At 40.1% G+C, this 21,442-nt stretch overlaps 1 protein-coding gene across 1 annotated transcript; it reads right to left on the bottom strand.

Annotated features, from left to right (window-relative positions):
• Positions 1-618: 618 nt before the first annotated feature.
• Positions 619-3,196, bottom strand: LOC115748386. Its single transcript, XM_030684860.2, has 3 exons — positions 3,151-3,196; positions 2,593-3,113; positions 619-1,043 (listed from the first exon to the last, which is right to left on the bottom strand). The coding sequence occupies exons 2-3, from the start codon at positions 3,088-3,090 to the stop codon at positions 1,017-1,019; spliced, it is 525 nt and encodes a 174-aa protein (XP_030540720.1). The 5' UTR covers positions 3,091-3,113; positions 3,151-3,196; the 3' UTR covers positions 619-1,016.
• Positions 3,197-21,442: the final 18,246 nt, after the last annotated feature.

A 21,442-nucleotide genomic window follows, 5' to 3' on the forward strand; every position in this document is an offset into this window, starting at 1 on the left:
CCCATTTGATAATGCTATGGCAATATCCGAGGATGGACTTTGTGCGGTCGATTAAAGACGAAACACGGGACAAACCGCACAGACTCGTCTTTGCACACACCGTTTCACAGAATGATTCAGGTAGTATCAATCCATGCAAGCTCCAAGCAGACGATGACTTTTATTTCTCTTCCTTCCACAATGGTCGATTGTTTGAATAAAGTGTTTAATCTGACCACATGTATTCCAATCCTTTTTAGTCTCTGGACTACGTAGGAACTATACCAGTCATTGCCACGAAAATAAGAATCAAATCTCTAGAAGTCCATACTGGTATAAAGAAAACACTTACCATCTTTAGCATTTCAATTTGAACTGCATACTTACCCGGATCTTCACAAGGCAAAGATTCCTCAGAATTACGAACGTATAGATTTCCTGCTGGAGGATTTTGAGCAGCAACCATTGATGCATCTGTTCTGTGGCTTCTCCTCCTCCTCCTGCCTTTCTTTCTTTGAATCAGACCATTTTTTGCTTAAAATCTTTATATTACAATGATATATCTGTAGCTAAAAGAACTCTATGATTGCATGATACCGGACAGCCGTCACAGCCCAAAAGAAACATTGCAGCCGCTTCTTCCATACAAACCAACCTAAACCATATATTAGTGGATAATTATAACGAAACAACAGTTTTCATATACAGATGACACGAGAATAACATTGTCCTGTCTGTTTAATCACAAGATACAGAGGCTATGCCCAGAAATCTTTATTAAAGCCAAAACGAAATGATCAGACCACCAGATCGTCAGAACCCATCTCCTCCTCATTTTCACCAACTCCATTCTCTCTCCTCTTTGCAAAAATCGCCACCATTCCTCCTTTAAAGATAGATTTCGGCCCAAAAGTCTACATGAAAGCACTAAGCACATGTATATCAAAAGCATAGACCTACCAAAGCAGACTTCTTACAGACTAGGATCCGTAAGCAACTGAGCTATCATATATTGCTCCTCATCTTCTGGTCACAACCTATGAGACGGCCCTTAATACGTTCTCCTGACAAAACCCGAAGAAGAAGCAGATTAGTTCATTACCACCACCTTATCAAAAAACATAGTAAAAGTCAATGGGACAACAAAGTTAACTCCTAAAAGTGGCATATAGAACTATGTAGAGTAGTAATGCATCAAACAAGGCAAAGTTTACACAGTTGGGCCCCAAAAAAAGCAAGCTCTTTCAAACTGACAGCCAAGAATCTCTATAGAACATGACAAACGTAGATACTGTTAAAAAAACAAAACCCAACCCCAAGGACCAAATCTCCAGGGTCAAAGGTGATTTCAATGGAAGTGTTCAAGCCATTACACATTTCATGCAAAGCAATTCGACAGTGAAAACAATTCTCAGGTAAAAATTTGTAAGACGTTATCTTTCTATAACATGGAATTACGTTTTCATTCACTGTTCACACTTCTGTTTTCAAACAATGCTAGGCCACACATTTGATGGAGAACAATGGCAACAACCTTTGAAGACTTACAAAAGGCGCACCCCAACGGAAGATTTGCTATTTATTCTTTTTGATTAATCAGGAATCTTCTTAAGTGATTGGAGTCTATCAGGATTTTAGTTGAGATTGGATTTAATGTTCCTTTTTCCTAGTTATAGTGGATTTGTTTTCTTAGTTTTATTGGAATTTATTAGATCTCCTATTTTGACTTAGAGAAGTACTCCAGAGAGTCCTTGTATACCGTTGTAGTTCTGTCTTTCAAATAGAGTTGATTCTTAGTTGAATTTGACAATTCTTTGCTTTGGGATTGTGACATGCAATTCTTCTCTTAGGTGTGATGCTTAAATAAACCTTGGGGGGACGCTTAGGAAGCTTTGGGGGTGAAGCCTAAAGTTTGGTTCTTTTATAGTGGTATCTGTCACACATTGGATCGTTTCAAGGCTGGTTTGAGGGCTGATCTGAAGAGGGAGATGCTTGGACAGCCAATATACAATGTAGCGCATGCATTTCAAGTGGCCTTGGACATACTTATTTACTTCCGGAACTAAGTCATCACCGAGGCAATCCCAAAATCCAGAATTGTAGAGGGTTCTATGACAAGATTCTTCATGTCTTGGAGTAAGTAACGCAATGCCCTAGTCAGGCTACCAGAATGAATGTGCAAAACCCCATTAGAGAAGCCCCATGGCAACCGCTTAGAAACCTATGATGCCAAAAGAAAACCAGCACCTCTCTAACAAAATCCGAGGTTCTGAACCCGAACACAAAATTCCATGAGAATGACGACGATAAGTGAAGAGCACAACGGTGCTTAGGTCCCAAAATCATATCTTATGACACGGAAATCATAAGCTCCGACAAGCAAAAGGGCATAAGCGGTCACCTCACCGGACGAAGAAAGGGAAGAAATTCCAGCATCCATCTAAATACATATGCAGAAATTGAGAGATGTGGCCTGACTAACGCATCGAATTATGCAAAAAATGATAAGCAACACCGATCATCCCAATTTCCCCCAGCAATCATGACCAATATAACCTCCTAAAACCCAAACGGAGACGGATCAGTGAAGCGGAAAACAGAGCTAATTCAAACCTGGACATGCAGAGAGAGCTGGGGATCATTGCGATCGGGATGATCAGGATCGTCGTCGTCGGGCTTGACAGCGGTGCAATCGGGAGGGGACTCGAAGAGGGAGAGGGAGAACTGCTTGTCGGCGACGCCGACGTCGAAGTGGATGACGCCGGAGCTGGGGACGTCGACGCGGATGCCCTTGACGGGGAACCAGAGGAAGAGCTCCTGGGCGGAGACGCCGGAGAGCCCGCCTATCTCGCCGAACTGGAGGGTGCCGGTGACGTTGAGGTCGTAGTGGACCTCGTTCTCGAACCTGGCGTTGCAGGGCTGCGTCAGGCTGACCCGGAACTCGCCGGTGGCGGGGTCGACGGAGTAGTCGGTGATGCCCTTGGGGAAGAGGCCGATGGGGAGGCCGAAGCGCCGGAGGTGGTCGTAGATGGTGCCGTCGGCCTCGGAGCGCGCGGCGGCGAGCGCGGCGAGGAGAGCCGCCAGAGCGAGGAGGAGGCGGTGGCGATCCATCTTCGCTTACGGAGGAGAGAGAGACAGAGAGAGAGAGAGAGAGAGGGGGAGGGGGGTCTGTTGAAATTTGGAGTTTCCGGGCAGGCGTTTCGATTTTTGTTTTTCTTGGATTTTTAAATAAATTAAGCAAGCGAAGGAAAAAGAATTGTTTTACCAAAAAAAAAAAAAGAAAAAAAGAATGATTTTCTTATTTATTTATTTTTTTCTCTGGTGGTAGGAGGATGGGGTTCGGGAAACAGTTGAAAAGATGGGGGAGGGAACCGACGGTTGCAAATCCTTCACGCGGTCACGCGGAGTCTGCGCCCCACGCGATTCAACTGAAAAAGATTTGTTTTTTTTTTTTTTTTGTTTTAAACTTTTTTCTCATAATTCTGGGGCAAGCCTCTCGAAGAAGCCACGTATAGAGAAATTCAACAAGCAGATTGAGAAGATGCGTCATAGAAGAAAACTTTTTGAGAGTTATCTTCCGGAGAATCGCATGATTATTGACAAAGCCCGTGTTAAATCAGATTTGAAGATCAAATGTTCTAAATATTGCAGTAATCCATCCTATTCGGGTCACAAAAATGAGGAAACACTATAAGAAGTTCTCTTTTGCAAAGAAGCATAAAGGGAAATGAAGATGGAGATTCTTTAGGCAAAAGAAATCTCGCTCTTTAAAAGTCTCGAAGGAAGTCCAAATCGGATCGACGCTACATTTGCAACGAGAAAGGACATATTGCTAAGAAGTGTCCCCAAGCTAAACATCGGGGAAGCTACATGATTCAAAAGATTTTCCAGAGTACAGGAATTTCCCTTGATAATGAAGACATTGAATCGGTATTCTCTATCGAAGAATAACCTTCATCCGAAACCCTTCGTGCTATAAAGGTTTATTCTTCTGACTCTGATGATTCTCCATGAGAAATCTTTGCTTTCTTCCCGGGGATTTGGATTCCCTGCCATAGTTCCTCAATGTCACGGGTAACATTAAATAAATCTCCACCATCCAATTGCATCCAACGTTTAATAATCCGCCACGTCATCTAAAGGAGGGGGGGGCAAAAATTGGGCGGCACTTTTGAAATCTGGATATTCTCTCTCTCTCTCCTCATTCCTTTTCCTCCTCCGCCCGATTTTCCTTTGTTCTCTCCTCAATTCCTCTCCCAAATTTTCTTTGCTCTCTCGTCGAATCCGAAACGAAATTTGCTCTCTCCTCTTTGCACCTTCGCGCTCCGTGTCGCCTCATTCTTCTATCTTCGCCGCTCGCCTCCTTGGCCTCCCTCGCATCGTCCGTCATCTCCGCTCGACGCGTCGCGGCTCTCCACTTCAAGTCCGCCGCCTCTAAGCCGAGATTGGATGGGATCGGCTTCGCCATAGCATTTTCCTGTGCTCCCTCCCGCCGGCAAACATCCCTCATTGTCCTCTACTCCCCTCGACGCATCGCGTCTCTCCACTTCAAGGCCGCCGCCTCCAAGCCGAGATTGGGGCGGGATCGGCTTCGCCTTAGCATTCGCCTGTGCTCCCTCTCGTCTGCGAACATCCGCATCATCCTCGACTCCCCTCGATGCGTCGCGGCTCTCCACTTCAAGGTCGCCGGCTTGGTTTCAGCATGCCCTCTTGCTCGCGTCGCCTCCGCTTGTGTGGTAAAATTTCTGATTTGAGCCTCGATGGTTTTACGTTCGCGTATGAACTTGCTTGAGCTTGAATTATATGTACTCCCGAGAGAGAATCGATGGGCCAAAAGACTGCATTCACCTTCAAATCGCCCAATGAATAGCAGAGAAAGATTGCTGCACATTCTATAATTCTTGGTTTTTGCCCCTTCTTTTCTGGTTGAGGTGTGAAGGTTGAGGGAAACGTTTTCATTTAGCTTTGCTATGTTCCTGCTGTCTGCGATTCAGGGGAGGTCCCTAATTTGCAGTTGACTTCTAAATCAGCTCACATACAAATATTTTCATTTCTAGTTGTGTTTGGAGACTCTGCATTGTAATTACTTGCTATAATGCCTAAGCGCACTTTTTTTGTCAACAAGTAATTGTTTCTATAAGAAATATGAAAGCATTTCATATCGCTCCTATGTAGAGATTTCATGTTGTTACATAACTCTGTAGCATCTTGAAGTGGTCATGATGATTCCTTATATGTGTAATTGGAGGTGATTTAGATGAAGCGAGGGTTGCTCTATGGTATTCGCCATTCGTTTTTGCAAAATTCTTTTAATAAGATGATAATGTGATTAATCTCTTTAGGAACTTCAATGTAGTGATTGGTCACAACGTCCTCTTACGGAAGAGCGTAAACAATATGCAGGGAGAGATGCGCTCCGCTTGCTTGAAATTTTCAGTGTCTTTCAGGCCAAGATTATCAATAAAGGTTGTACTGCTAGAACTTCCTAAATCCCTCGAGATATCTTTGACATCATAATGCAAAGAAAATTCTTTGATCACCTGGAATACGTCACATGGCTTTGCAATTATTTTTCTTTATTTCGACTTAGTTTCATTCGTGCTCTTAAAATTGAATCTGCCAAAACAATTCGTTTCCCTTTACCTTTTGTGGAGATAGGGTCAGAAAGGGATGTGTGTTTTAGTTTTGGAAGATCGAGGATTTTGACGGTTGTCATCTCTTTAGTAAAATGTCCCTTTACTTGCAGCATCTTCTTCAAGATGAAGCCTTGTGCCTTAGCATTTCCGCTTTCTGCATGTCACAGTTTTAGGTGATGGGATTTTCTATCCCGATTGAAATTTTTTTTTTGGTTGTAGGTAAATGTTTAAATGGTCATGTGGTCCTGCATTCTGACCACATGAATCTTGGATTGAAAGAAGTTCTTCAAGAACCCGATACATGTAGTGCAATTTTGAGGATTAAATCTTCTCAAGCTTTACACATCAATGAGAAAGGCTGCATTTGTGTTACTCCACAAAGAATTTGAAGTGTGCTGTTAACATCTCCTCTTCAAAGACACACTCATGTACTAGGAGTAGACTTTTTTAAATGAACGAACCGGTTTTTGACTTGAACCCCCACTTAGGACTGTTGATATGATGAATGTGGAAATTAGTGGAATCTTTAGATAAGATAATAAGTTGATAGAAGTGTTTCATCTTTAGTATGTTTCATCTTTTACTGATGATGGAGATATCCTCATGTTGAAGAATCCGAAATAGTTTTCATTTAGATGTTCTAATCGAGTCTCAGTGATATGAGTAATACGGGTCGCCATGCAGCAAGAATACATAAGAGGCATCAGCGTGTGGAACTTCAACTTGGAGGATTGAAAAAGTCAGGCTGCTCTGGTACATATTCTATACTATCCTGAGCAATTCTAATCCTCCTCATATTAAATTGCAGGATTATCAAGAAAATGACAAGTTGGACCCAACATCCGCTTCCTTAACTCCCCAAAATTCACGTTTTATGTAGATTTTTCTTTTCTTTTTTTTTTTCTGCAAGACCCGGAGATAATCCACTGTAGTTGATTGTAGGAAAGAACGAAATTAATCTAATATGCAAGTGCTTTATCCCTTGCCGACAGAGATGGGAGAGACTGAAAATCAAGGAACCCGATCGGACCTCTTCACTACATAAAGCTGAATTCTTCCTTATAGCTAGGTTTTTTTTGTTAGAACGAGGTTATTTGGTTCTTAATTCTTCCCCTAATTCCAAAGAGTTTAACATGTTATAGATTTGCTGGTTATTTGGCTCTTAATCTAATATGCAAGCTCTCAAGTGAGATCACGTTGACAATTGATTATTTGGTTATTTGGTTCTTAATTCTTCCCGTAATTCCAAAGAGTTCTGGCATTAACTGCCTTGACTGGTGTATATTGCTCCATTTGCTTAATCCCTTCAAAAGCAAAAAAGAAGTATACAAGTAGCTGTAATAAGTATGTTGCATTAGTATTTCTGGTGTATATACGTGGTAAAATGAATACTTTGTAAATTGAATGCTAATGCCCCTTGGTGTTATATGTGTCTTATCTATGCTATTTTAGGTTTGTTGAAATGCCGAAGGAATACTATGTTGTTTTCAATGGCCGTAATATCGACATATGCGATAGTTGGCCTCAAACCGAAGTCCAAGTAAGTGGTTTTAGTCGTGCTAATTACAAAGGATATAACAATTGGGAAGCTGCAAAACAGGCGTACTTGAATTTTTTCAATATGAAGGAGTTGCCAACGACAATTCATTTGTCGTCATGCTTTTGTCCCAATAATGAACATGTGAAGTTGGTATGTTAGTTGCTCACTCTTGTAATAAGACACTTTAATTTTTTAATGGTTTAGGGATGTAAAAATTATACGGTTTCTTGTTATGTCTAATCGGGATGATGCCTGTCCCATTGGATGTAGCTGTATAATTAGAGATCTGGAAATAGAGTTGGAACAAACCCAATTTGAGCTGCAACAAACCCGAAGGGAGCTGGAACATAGCCAATGTTCGCATCGATTGACTATACAAGAATTAGAACACACCCAAGGTTTGCTTCGATTGACTATACATGAGCTACAGAATGCAAGGGAGGTGAATGACAACTTTCGAGATATAATTAGTAAGGAATGTTCCGGTTTCACCAAACCAGGCTTCAATTGATATCTCGCAACCTTCATGCACTCAAGACTCTGGATGTGGTAGACTGTGAAGTTGGAAAGAGAACAGCAACAAAAGAAAAAAAAAGAGAGAATGAGGGAGACCCGAATATAACAGAAGACAAGGAAGGTCCCTACGGTTCCCGACGTCGAGTTCCCCACCGTTTGTAGTTGTTCTAGTTTTCAACAGGGAGTATACTCGTAGTTGGGTATTTTTTTTTTTATTGCTCGGTTTCGTCGGGCAGAGACCCTTGTTTTCCTCGGTCCGGCGAACTTGTACTCAAGCCGATACCATAGTTCTTGTAAGGTGGAATTTGTTCATGTTGTCTTGTGACTTTGTATTGCTTCATTTTCTCTTGGTAATGTTCTGTTTTTGGTTGTTGCGTGCGGTTTTCGCTGCTGCAAATATGCGTTGGAAACTACAGGTTACCTAGTTTCATTTGGATCAAACGTTCTGTTTTTGGTGATGCAATATGAAAGATTTTTAACGTGAATCAAGCCTTGTAAACCTGTTCATTTGTCCGGTTTCGAACCCAGCATTATTAAATCCCGTTGAACTCACCGCATGAAGAAGACTTTTTGTTTCAACTTCGTTCGATATAATTGTAGTTACTTAGCCCGGACCATTATGTGTACATACTAATTTGCTTCCATACTCAAACTTACTGTATTTGGTCCTCGAGGTTCAAAGTACATAGCCATGAAAAAAATCTTGCAGACCATTTTTAAGCAATTGGTGATTAACAAGTGTTGAGCAAATGTCGAAAAAAGGGAGAGACGGAACTTTTTCTTTTTCGTGCAATCTCGGGTTTTTTTAAATTTTATTTTCATACCCGACTTACATTTTACATCCCTTTTCGCACTTTTCTAATACGAAGCCTTTTTTAGCTAGAATTGGAAACTTTTTTTCATAAAAGAAAAGTAAAAAAAAAAATCGAAAGGGGACATGAAAAAGAAAAGTAAAAAGAAAGGGTAATCCACTTTGTGCAAACTCACGTCGTTTTTATAATTCGTACGTGACCTTGATTTTACATTCCTATTTCACACTTTTCTAATGCGAAGCCCTTTTTTAAAGTAGAATCGGAAACTTTTCTTTATATAAAAGAAAAGTAAAAAAAATTTCGGAAAGGGACAAAAAAAAATCGGAAGAACCAAACAATCTTTGCTTTTGCATTTCCGTCAAATTAGTTTCTTTTGTTGTTATTTTGCAATGAGGTTGACCGATGTCCATTCCAGTCTATTTCGCTATATACCCGACCATGTTGCGTGTCCGATTATTCGAATTTGCATTTCATTTGCATTGATCAGCGTGTTTACTTTTTTGTTAATGAATAGTCATTTTTTTTTCTTTCTTTTAGTTAACGTTCGGCATCTCGCTAAAATTGGTGATTAACAAGTGCTGAGCAAATGTCCAAAAAAGGGAGAGACGGAACCTTTTCTTTTTTGTGCAATCTCGCATTTTTTTTAGTTTTATTTTCATATCTGACTTGCATTTTACATCCCTTTTCGCACTTTTCTAATATGAAACCTTTTTTAGCTAGAATCGGCAAATTTTTTTCATAAAAGAAAAGAAAAAAAAAAAATTGAAAGGGGACATGAAAAAGAAAAGTAAAAAGAAAGGGTAATTCGCTTTGTGCAAACTCACGTCGTTTTTATAATTCGTACGTGACCTTGGTTTTACATTCCTGTTTTACACTTTTCTAATGCGAAGCCCTTTTTTAGTGTAGAATCAGAAACTTTTCTTTATATAAAAGAAAAGTAAAAAAAAATTTCGAAAAGGGACAAAAAAAGATTCGGAAGAACCAAACAATCTTTGCTTTTGCGTTTCCACCGAATTAGTTTCTTTTGTTGTTATTTTGCAATGAGGTTGACTGATGTCCATTCCAAGGTCACGTACGAATAATCACGTACAAAAAAAAAAATTCAGAAGAACCAAACAATCTTTCATCCGTGTGTTTACTTTTTCGTTAATGAATAGTCATTTTTTTTTCCTTTCTTTTAGTTAACGTTTGACATCTCGCTCAAATTGCATTAAGGTTTCCTTTTTGTCAAGCTCCTTATGAATGTTAGCCTAGGAACTAAATAGATAATTACATAAAAAAAGAGAGGTCATTATTAACTAAAGAGGTCGTTATTGCACAAACCAATAAGGAAATGCATCAACCCTTGTTCTTGATGATGGACCTTCATATTTCACTTTGTAACAAAAAAAAAAGGAAAAAAAAAATTCGTGGTCCCGAATTTAGCATCTAATTGAATATGGATTACATCTGAGAGAACACAGATTGCGAATTCTAACATCTACTTGCTAATTGATAGTTCAAACAAAGAATAAAATACATACAAAAGTAATGAGATGCAAGAACCATAATAAAACACAGCATCCTTCATTTCCCTGCAATACTTTCATTGGTGGTAACTTAACTTTAGTACATGTTACATTGACGTCACTCTCGGTCTCACTAACTTTGAATCCATGCAGTCTCAAGTCTTGCAAAAATGAAAGTGTCACTGCAAGTCTTGAATCCATGCAGTCGCAAGCCATAATGTAGCAAGAAAGAAGAAAGCCAGTAGCTCGAAGCAATAATAGCTGCAAAGAAAAAAACCAGTAAACTAATGCCAGAAGAGATAACCGATTTCACTTCTAGTAGGAAATAAGAAAACAGAACACTCACAGAGAAAAATACGGATGCATCATCTTCTTCGTCACAAACATGAAACAGGAGCCATCAATATGATCAAATCTGACCTGGGACAACCAAGCTTCTTCACAAACTTCATGATAAAATATCACTAGACAGACACACACACAATGCATGAAGGCGTTACCAATCAATTCTCGTTCTCCATAAATCATCACAACAAGCTAAAATGAAGCTAACTAGCTAATTGTGCAAGCGTATTAAAGTAAACTCTTGCCTTATGTCAATTGTAGCATCTTCTAAGTTCGAGGGAGCTGGTAGGGCTGTATAGGCAGGTTGATAAGTCTAAACATCCACAATGAAATGTCTCGAGTGTCGATAAATATGACAAACTTTGCCCCTCGGAAAATGAAAACCATTAATCCAGACAACAGTAACATCAAATAAGCCTCTACTCACTAAGTGGAATAGAAAAACAATAAGCACTAAACAAATCCACAACTTCATACTTGCCCGCTTCTCCTTGCCATCCTGGAATTGAAAAAAGAAATTTAAAAGTCCCAAAAGAAGTACTAGACTGAACAGCGTTAGAACAACCGGTCATTGACATTGCCAAGTAAGATCTCTACAACGAGAACTTAGGCATTTCAAGAGCACGATAAAATTATAGTCACAAAACAGATACCCGGATAACAATGGCACTCAAGTGGACTCCAACCGATGAAGAAGATCTTTTCCAATTCACGTAAGTGTATCGGAATATCTTTTACAACATCCCGACTGTCAAATAGAAAAAAAAGAAAGAGTTAATTTAATCAGCAATTAGCATGCATGATAAAATGTACATAATAAAATGAACATAACTTAGTGCAAATAGAATAGTGCATTACCCGTCACCAAGCGGTGCTATCATGGAAGACATAGTCAATTCTTGTGATGCCTCATACGCACCGAGTAGACTACTGTAATAACTCGGAGGCATATGGTAACTTCCAAGAACTTGAGGTGCAGAAGAAGCTTGCGAAGATGCTTGAGGTACGTCTCCTTGCTTCTTTCTTTTCGTTTTATTCTTCTCTAGACAGCTCTTATGTCGCTTTCCTCCTTTGTGTCCATCTTTCTTCTTCAGGCCCGTACATTTTGCAAGGAGACTCGTATCTTCACTTAAGGCTGTCAAATTTCCCCGAGACTCACTTCCAAGTGGCATTTGATCGAGAGATTTGTTTATGGTCAAGATCATCTTCTTGATAAATTCATATCTCTCAATAGTTTGTGAGCCCTTGACTGCTATCTTAACAAATTCGGGACACACCTCTCTATATCTATCAGTTGCATCCATGTCACCATTCCCTTGAACAAATATATAGAATTTATTAGAAGTTGCCAATAAATTAGAACACCAAATTGAGTAAAAAAGAGTTTAATGACAACTTATACCTGAGTATCTAAACCATGCTTCTCTAGTATTCCATCTCTTGCTTTACGTGTCCATCTCTTCAAAATATAATCACTAGGAATTAACTTTATGTCCAAGTTATCAAGCATCTTCAACACATGGCAACATAAAATCCCAACAGTCTCAAAATGATTACAAGCACAATTAACCATTTCATTGCTTGGGACACCAATGACCTTGTACTCTAATTCATTTGCACCAAATGAACCAATAACATATTGACGCAAGAGACCCAACTCATTACGTTCCTTGATAACCAGGGATAAAGTTTTCATCCATTCTGCCTGAAAATTTTCAAACATCGAAGGTGTATAGACTTTACCTGCTTGCTGCAACATTGGTGATGTCTGACACAAAATCGTAGGCAATTTCTCTATAGCATTAAACTCAGCTTGTAACTCTTTGTACCGCTTATCATTCACCACCTTATCAAATCTCTTGAAAAATCCATTTAGATTTATATTACGTGTAAGATAATCCTTCAGATCTCCATTCAAACTCTCACTCAACTGTGTACTACGTATCCCCAAGGTCACTGTAGATTTCATATAACATCTAGCCTACTTCTCTTTCAACCTATACAGATTTTGGAGCTAAGAATTGTCACCGGCTTGATATGTTGAAAGTAATAAGTCCCAAGCCTCTTCAAATTTTTTCACTTCTACATATTCGTACACAAGCTTCTTCAAATCGGTCAAAAAATTAGATCCACTCTTCATTAAATGACCAACAATTTTTTATGGCATTTTGCATTAGATGCCATGTACACAATCCATGTCTTGTCTCGGGAATCACCTCTTCTAATGCCTTCGACATTGCTGCATCTTGATCAGTAAAAATTGTTGCAGGCCTCTTATATTTGTGTGCCCCCAAGAATGTTTCGAAAAGCCATCTGAATGAATCTGCAGTTTCATCATATAAAAGTGCAGCCCCAAAAATCACAAGCTCTCTATGGTGATTGAATCCAATAAAGACATCGAGTGGCATATACTCTTTGTTGGTGGAAAATGTGGTGTCAAAAGTCACAACATCACCAAAAAGGGCATAATCAATAACCATCCTAGAATTTACCCAAAATATGTTTGTTATTTGCTCATTACTGTCAAGCTGAACAACATAGAAGAAATATGTGTCTAAGATCTATCGTTTCTCGAAGTACCTCAATAAACATCATGCGTCTCAAAACTCCATGTCTCTCTCTCGTTTAGTGTGAAGATAATTTTTTAGATCAACCCTTGTATAACCAACATTTCTCTTCCCCCAACCCGTACACTAAACAAGTCATGCTGTTGTCTATGTGTGAGGCCCGCATTGTCGCCCAACACAATTTGCTGAGCTTGGACATCGCTTATTTGCCTATGTGACCGTATCAAGTGAGTACACTCTGGAAAATGGAGTGGATGGGAATGCTTTGGCTCAAAATCATACACACAAAATTTACCGCTCCCTCAAACTAATTTGATTCCCATTCGAGCATGGCAGTCCATCCTCATTTCTGGCCTAGGCTTTTTTACTAATTCCAGTCGTTTATCTTTTCGTTGATGTCCCTCTTTTGCACAACAAAAACGTGTAGAAGTTATGGAACCATCCTTACTTTTGTTAGTAACTCTCCTACGTACACCAAAACCAATTTTCAATGCATACATCTTCTAAAACTCCCACACCTCATCAACATCATTAAATTCCATACCCACTTGTGGAGTCCAATCATTATTGCTGATAAAATCACACACAAAATAGTGGACAAAGTAGCACCATTAGAAGATAAACTTGAACAACAAACAATAAAACATAAAAAAAACTAAGATACTTTCACTTCTACATATTAATTACCTTGGGCCATCATCATCCATTTGAGAGGGAGTCTCCATTTGAGGGATAATTTGACCGCTAGTACTAAGCATGGCAGAGGTTGAAGAGACCCGCATAACTCTGTCATAAAACATGAAGTGGATATTAGTTGTGCACATTCTAACTTTGGGCTATACATATAGTTAAAAGCTCTCCCGACAGCGGACGCATCATGAGCACATGCATTAAGATCTCGAATAAATTCTGTATTTATGGCGCACGATGTGTACAACTTCAAAAGATTTAATCCTCATCTACTGTGACTATCCCGTGAGGAAATTCAGCTACAGCCTTTCTCATTGATGTGTAAAGCTTCAGAAGATTTAATCCTCAAAATTGCACTACATGTATCGGGTTCTTTAAGAACTTCTTTCAATCCAAGATTCATGTGGTCGGAATGCGGGACCACATGACCATTTAAACATTTACCTACAACCAAAAAAAAAAAATTTCAATCGGGATAGAAAATCCCATCACCTAAAACTGTGACATGCGTAAAGCGGAAATGCTAAGGCACAAGGCTTCATATTGAAGAAGATGTTGCAAGTAAAGGGACATTTTATTGAAGAGATGACAACCGTCAAAGTCCTCGATCTTCCAAAACTAAAACGCACATCCCTTTCTGACCCTATCTCCACAAAAGGTGAAGGGAAACGAATTGTTTTGGCAGATTCAATTTTAAGAGCACGAATGAAACTAAGTCGGAATAAAGAAAAATAATTGCAAAGCCATGTGACGTATTCCGGGTGATCAAAGAATTTTCTTTGCATTATGATGTCAAAGATATCTCGAGGGATTTAGGAAGTTCTAGCAGTACAACCTTTATTGATAATCTTGGCACGAAAGACACCGAAAATTTCAAGCAAGCAAAGCGCATCTCTCCTCGCATATTGTTTCTGCTCTTCCGTAAGAGGACATTGTGACCAATCACTACATTGAAGTTCCTAAAGAGATTAATCACATTATCATCTTATTAAAAGAATTTTGCGAAAACAAGAATCGAATACCATAGAGCAACCCTCGCTTCATCTAAATCACCTCTAATTACACATATAAGGAATCATCATGACCACTTCAATATGCTACAGAGTTATGTAACAACATGAAATCTCTACATAGGAGCGATATGAAATGCTTTCATATTTCTTATAGAAACAATTACTTGTTGACAAAAAAAGTGCTCTTAGGCATTATAGCAGGTAATTACAATGCAGAGTCTCCAGACACAACTAGAAATGAAAATATTTGTATGTGAGCTAATTTAGAAGTCAACCGCAAATTAGGGACCTCCCCCGAATTGCAGACAGCAGGAACATAGCAAAGCTAAATGAAAACGTTTCCCTCTACCTTCACACCTCAATCAGAAAAGAAGGGGCAAAAACCAAGAATTATAGAATGTGCAGCAATCTTTCTCTGCTATTCATTGGGCGATTTGAAGGTGAATGCAGTCTTTTGGCCCATCGATTCTCTCTCGGGAGTACATATAATTCAAGCTCGGGCAAGTTCATACGCGCACATACAACCATTGAGGCTCAAATCAGAAATTTTACCACACAAGTCGAGGCGACGCGAGCAAGAGGGCAAGCTGAAACCAAGCCGGCGACCTCAAAGTGGAGAGCCGTGACGCGTCGAGGGGAGTCGAGGATGATGCGGATGTTCGCGAACGGGAGGGAGCACCGGCGAATGCTAAGGCGAAGCTGATCTTGCCCCAATCTCGGCTTGGAGGCGGCGGCCTTGAAGTGGAGAGACGCGACGCGTCGAGGGGAGTAGAGGACGATGAGGGATGTTTGCCGGTAGGAGGGAGCATAGGAAAATGCTATGGCGAAGCCGATCCCATCCAATCTCGGCTTGGAGGCGGCGGACTTGAAGTCGAAAGTCGCGACGCGTCGAGCGGAGACGACGGACGATGCGAGGGAGGCCAAGGAGGCGAGCGGCGAAGATAGAGGAATGAGGCGACACAGAGCGCGAAGGTGCAAAGAGGAGAGAGCAAATTTCGTTTCGGATTCGACGAGAGAGCAAAGGAAATTTGGGAGAGGAATTGAGGAGAGAGCAAAGGAAAATCGGGCAGAGAAGGAAAAGGAATGAGGAGAGAGAGAGAATATCCATATTTCAAAAGTGCCGCCCAATTTTTGCCCCCCCCGTCCTTTAGATGACATGGCGGATTATTAAGTGTTAGATGCCATTGGATGGTGGAGATTTATTTAATGTTACCCGTGACATTGAGGAACTATGGCGGGGAATCCAAATCCTCTTCCCAAACCCTATTTTAGACTCCTTCCATATCCAATCCTCTGTTTTCCATTCTCCCTATATCCCAGTTCAAATATTTCTCTTTGGATATGAAAAGCTCATTCAGGTGATAGCACCTATAGATACCGAAGCTACCGCATCCCTCATAGATGTCAAAGTACTCCTAGAAGAATTCTGGACACCTTACACAAGGTATTTCCATTCTGTTTCTGGTGATACTTTTACCACTAACGTACGTAACAAGCCAGTAACTCTTTAGATTTTTCCTCAATGCTCAATCACCACAAAGATCCTTGGATGTCCTTCTCATGATAAAGATCTTATCATTGGTTGGGATATTCTAGTCCAGCTCCCATAGCTTAAGATAGTCCTTGATGGTTTACGGTTCAAAGATAATTTCAAAGAGTTTGTAGACATCTAGAGACTTTTCATTATTCAGACTAAAATTCTTGATCTTATCACTCAAGCCCTTCTCTCTTGTTGTGCTGATACTCATTCTCAGTTTTCCCAGATTTATCCTCACTCTCTTTGGAAAAACCCAAACTTCTTCGTTCGCTTACCATTCAAGAAAAATGAATCCCGAACATCTTGCTCTAGCCCAAAAGGAATGCTCTAAATTGCTTTCTTAAGGCCTCATTGAACCTTCATATTCCCAATGGGCTTGTGAAGCTTTTTATGTTAACAAAAGAGTAGAGCAAAATCGTGGTAAACTTAGGCTAGTAATCAACTATCAGCCTTTGAACAAGTTCCTTCAGGATGATAAGTTTCATTTGCCACATAAAAATTCCCTTTTTTCCAGCCTAGCCTAGGCAAGGATCTACTCCAAGTTTGATTTAAAGGTAGGATTTTGGCAGCTAGGAATCTACCCGTAAGACGGACCCAAAACTGGGTTCTATATCCCAAATCAACATTTCAAATGGACTGTTGTTCCATTTGGACTCAAAACATCCCCCTCTCTTTTCCGTAAAGCTATGTGCAGAATTTTTCAGCCTATTTTGCTTCATGCCCAGATTTATATTGATGATATCCTCCTTTACTCTACTAATGAAGAATCCCACTGCAAGCTCCTGTCTCAATTCACCGAGATTGTAAGCAAACATGGCATCATGCTCTCCAAAAGAAGATGATCGTGGCCCAGAAGGAGATAAAATTCCTCGGCATACACCTAAAAGAAGGAACTTATTGCCCTGGACCTCATATTGTAGAAGACCTACAGAAGTTCCCGGACAAAGACTTAACTATCGACCAAGTGCGATCGTTCCTTAGCATTGTCAATTATCTTCGGGACTTTGTTTCAAAAATTTCAAAGGCATTTCATCCACTCCAAAGGATGCTAAAGAAAAATGCACCGTTATGGGAACCAAAGCAGGCCAAGGCAGTCACTTATCTCGAAGAGGTATTGCAAAATCTTCCTCCCTTACGGATTCTATCTATGGGAAAAAGAATTTTCCAAACAGATACTAGCGACAAATCTTGGATAGCCACCCTTCTTAAAGAGGTCAATGGTAAGCGTCGAATATGTGCTTACAAAAATGGACGATTTACCCAGGTAGAAATGCACTACCATTCCACTTTTAAGGAGATCTTAGCAACCAAATATGGCATAAAGAAATTAGAATTCCATCTCATAGGGCATCATTTTCTTGTTGAAATGGATATGTCCTCATTCCCTCAAATGCTCAAATTTAAGCAAAAGCAGATCCAACATCTACAACTTCTGAGATGGGCGGAATTGTTTTTGAAATATTCTTTTGACGCTAAACATATTTTAGGAAAGAAGAATGTGCTTGCAGATTTCCTCTCCGGACCTAAACAGCCGGTCTCCTCTATTAACATGTACGTAAGAAAAGAAGTCACCGAAAATACATTTCGTGCGGTTAATATGAGAGAAAGCCACTGGCCTTCGCACCAATGTCCTCCCGATGTTCCTAACTTGATCGGACGGAATCAAGTATGGACCGCTTATTGGATTTCTCCAAACGTGGTTTGTTCCAGAGGTTTCTTGCTTGCTTGTAGGGTCTTTTCCATTGCATTACCGATTTCCTTGGGAATAGATGCCAAGAAAATAGGTTTGAGATTTACATCGGCACCTAGATGGTAAAAGAGCTTGATCATTTCTTTGAAATGACGATCAAGGTCCTTTCTTGCCATGGAGCAGCATTTATACTCAAAGAACTCCTTTCTCTTGAGTTCTTTAGTGTTCTCGAGCTGATCAATGAAATATAGATGGACAACTTGAATTGCCTGGTCTAAGTTCATGGTCAAGAACACAATCTGGTCTTGTTTTGAAGCCGCTTTCCACCAGTCTTTCAATGATCCCATGAATCTACTAGTTAACTCAAGGAGCACTTCATAAGTACTATGTTCCTTTAAGTTTCTAGTTGTCAACCAAGCATGGAATTCTTGGAGACGTTCCGGCCATTTGTGGTATGGGATGTCATCAAAGGTAAAATATGTTTTAGAAGAAGAAGTGTAGGATGATCCACCACCGGAATGGGTAACTGGAGGGTGAACAACTTCGGGTTCAGTCATCTCTTCTTCTTTGGGTGCTGCTGGATCTGTCATCATAATCTTGTTAACAACAGGCTGTGGAGAATTGTCGGATGAATCAGAGGAACATGATTCATTAGAAGAATTTGTATCCAAATATGATGATTCTTCGGTTGGATTTGTAGAGTCAACAACAGAGATTGAAGGGATTTGGTGTCTGAGAATGCTTTCCAAAGGGTTGGACAATATATAAGAATGGGTGTGATGAGGTGGAGAGCTAGGTGGTGAAGGTTCTGGTTTAGGAGAAGCTAAAGGAATAGGAGGTGACTTCCTTTTCGCTCGAGATTTTTCTCTTTCAATTTCTTCCAATCGTGCTCGTAGGGCCAAAACATTTGTCTTAGGAGATGGTGGTGCAGAGTTTAGTATCGCTGCAAAAGAAGAGGAAGATCCCGAGGATCTAGAAGAAGGTCCTGAAATAGGAGTGAACAGTAAAGGGTTCGAGAAAAGGGGCTTTTGCTCAAGACGGGACTTCTGTTCTTCAAGAAGCTTAATCTGTCATCTTAGCTTTTCAATCTCAGGAGTCCGATCTTCAAAATAATGGCTTGAGGGTATCTACTTAGTTTCAAGCGGATAAAGCCTCTTTTGAAAATCTTCCAACATCTTCTTTGTCAAAGTCGTAGTTTGGTCTACCCGTTCTATCCGAGTAGTAACCTTGTCCAAGGCCACATTCTAGGCTAGTGCATTTTCCGTTTGCCAATTCAAGACGGTTTTTGCGGGGGTTGGACCTTTCCGTCTCCCATGTATGTCCACATCATTTGGAGCAGGTACCTTTGGGGCATGATAGTACCTTTGTTGTGGATCCAAGAATTTTTCCAACGGAGAGAATTGTAGAACAAGAGAGGAGGTATATTCGGACTTCATAGGCTATAATGGGGGAAAATCTTCAGGCTAGAACATGCAAATATTTGGTAAAATAGGAGGCGAAACTAGTGTTGGAGAACATGTGTATGGTTTGGGAAGATCAATGGGACAAGATGGGTTTTTCTTTACCCATTTTTGGATTGGTTTATAAAAAGGTGAAGTAACAGGTTTCTTGGATGGTGGTGGTGATTTTGGTTCTTCTGGCTTATATAGTGGTGGTACAAAAATCTGAGGAGGCTTAGGAAAACCGTACTCAACCATGCATTGCCATCTTCCACCGTCTTCACCAAGTGGTCATCCTGTAGGATCACCATCGAGGTATCTCTGATACAAAGGATCCTTTCATGGCTTGGACTTTCGCTTGGGGGATGGTCCTCGTCTTTTCCTGCTAAGTAGGAAGGACAAGCACAATCAATGTCCCAAAAGCAATGTCCTGAAGGGTCTTTGTAGTAATGGACGGGTTGTCCATTTGAGTCAAAAGATTGCACAAACTCTTTAGGATCAAGGCACTCTATACTAATTGTCTCAGTGGGACAAGGGGTGAAACAAAGAATGGTAGGGAATGAAGGAAAAGTGGAGGTAAAATGTTCTTTCTTTTTTGCAAACTTGATGGTAACAGTACCATCTCATTTTTTAGTGAATTGTGGCTCAAAAGACTAAAGCGGCCGAGAATTTTGATGGAGTTTTTCGTAGTTGGTTACCCAACTATCTGGAAGCAACTTGATAAGTTGATCTCTAGGGATTTGTCTGGGGACATGGACACATAAGGTATGGTCATGATCAATTGAGATGAATAACGCTTCATCCGAACCGGGAAGATTCAGATCAATAGCACAATTTTGAACCTTATAAACCATTTGGTAATGAAGGGTGGCAGCTATAGCATTAGGAGTCCGGGGAGCTCATGTAATCTGTAGCTGTACCTTAAGGGCTAAAAATACCCAACAAGTTCCTTAAATTGGTTAAGTCCAATCACTTGATTTTAGAGCCGTCAAATGGATGAATCGGGTCAAAAATGGCCCGACCCAAAAATATTTATTTAGCGTATTTTAACCCATCTCCATGAAGTAAAATTGGTGACTCATACACGACCCGAAGCATGTTTGACTCGAAACCATATTCCTAAAAAAATTCATACACACGTAGAGGTGGGAGTGCTGTACGAGTGAGGGCGAATTCGATTGAGAACAAGAGAGAGAATGAAAAGCGAGTCATAAAGATGAATTGGGTCTAAATAAGTTGTAAACCAATGCGTGACACATTTGACATCATTGGTATGACTCATTTATTAAATGTAATTACCTCATATAATAACTAAGTCAATCATGTAAGGATTAAGAAATAGATTTATGATCCAATTTGATAGGTTTATCCTAATCCAAAGCAGCTTATGTGCAATCCATAAGATTCAAACAGGTAACATGCACAGAAATCTTTCGGTGCCCCAACTAATTTCGCGAGTTCCAAGGAGCTCACCTTCCTTGATTTTAGATATCGACCGAATTATGGGATAGAATCATTGACCTCGTATCTTCGAATTTTCGTGAGTCTATGATTCAAAATCGAGCATTTCGTGACGAATATGAGATAGCATCGGGCTGTCGGCAATTACCCCATTGCAAACCGACACGCATCTCAACTTAGGCGACATGACGAGGGTTGGGTGTGGAATCCCATGACACGTCTCACTTTACATGACCAATGTTAGCGTCATGCCGCAATGACACTGGACCGGTCATTAGCAAAGCCGACCAACGAAAGATGGCCGTTTATATCATAAACTAATCAAAAAGTTCAACTTCCATACATTATGCTACTTTAATTACAAAACACTTTACGTATAATTATAAGTAAATTCACGCGTCAGCCTTCATATATTATCAAAGTGTCAAATGCTTACGATTGGAAGAGTAAAATTCATATTTGAAGTGCATATTTAGCCCTTTATGTCTGTGCAATTTGGTCATAATTTCGTTTTCTTCAATTAAATCCTCCTGGATTTATGCGATTCGAACTTCTAAGTTTGTTTTGAGCATCAAGTCCTCTAATACCTCAATCCGTGCAATCAAATCCTTCAGTTACTGTTTTAATCATACCGTAAAATGCTCATGTGACAAAAAAATAACACATGAAGCCAAATGCTCAGAAAAAAAGTGGAAAAAACAAGAAGAGG

Source organism: Rhodamnia argentea, chromosome 6, assembly GCF_020921035.1.
Source record: "Rhodamnia argentea isolate NSW1041297 chromosome 6, ASM2092103v1, whole genome shotgun sequence".
Taxonomy (NCBI): Eukaryota; Viridiplantae; Streptophyta; class Magnoliopsida; order Myrtales; family Myrtaceae; genus Rhodamnia; species Rhodamnia argentea.

What these genes read in the sequence shown, in the direction of transcription:
- LOC115748386 (XM_030684860.2), bottom strand. Translation starts at nt 3,090, where the DNA reads ATGGATCGCCACCGCCTCCTCCTCGCTCTGGCGGCTCTCCTCGCCGCG. An exon ending in AGCTCTCTCTGCATGTCCAG is followed by an intron (nt 1,044 to 2,592) that starts GTTTGAATTAGC and finishes GGGTTTTGTCAG; the next exon opens with GAGAACGTATTAAGGGCCGT.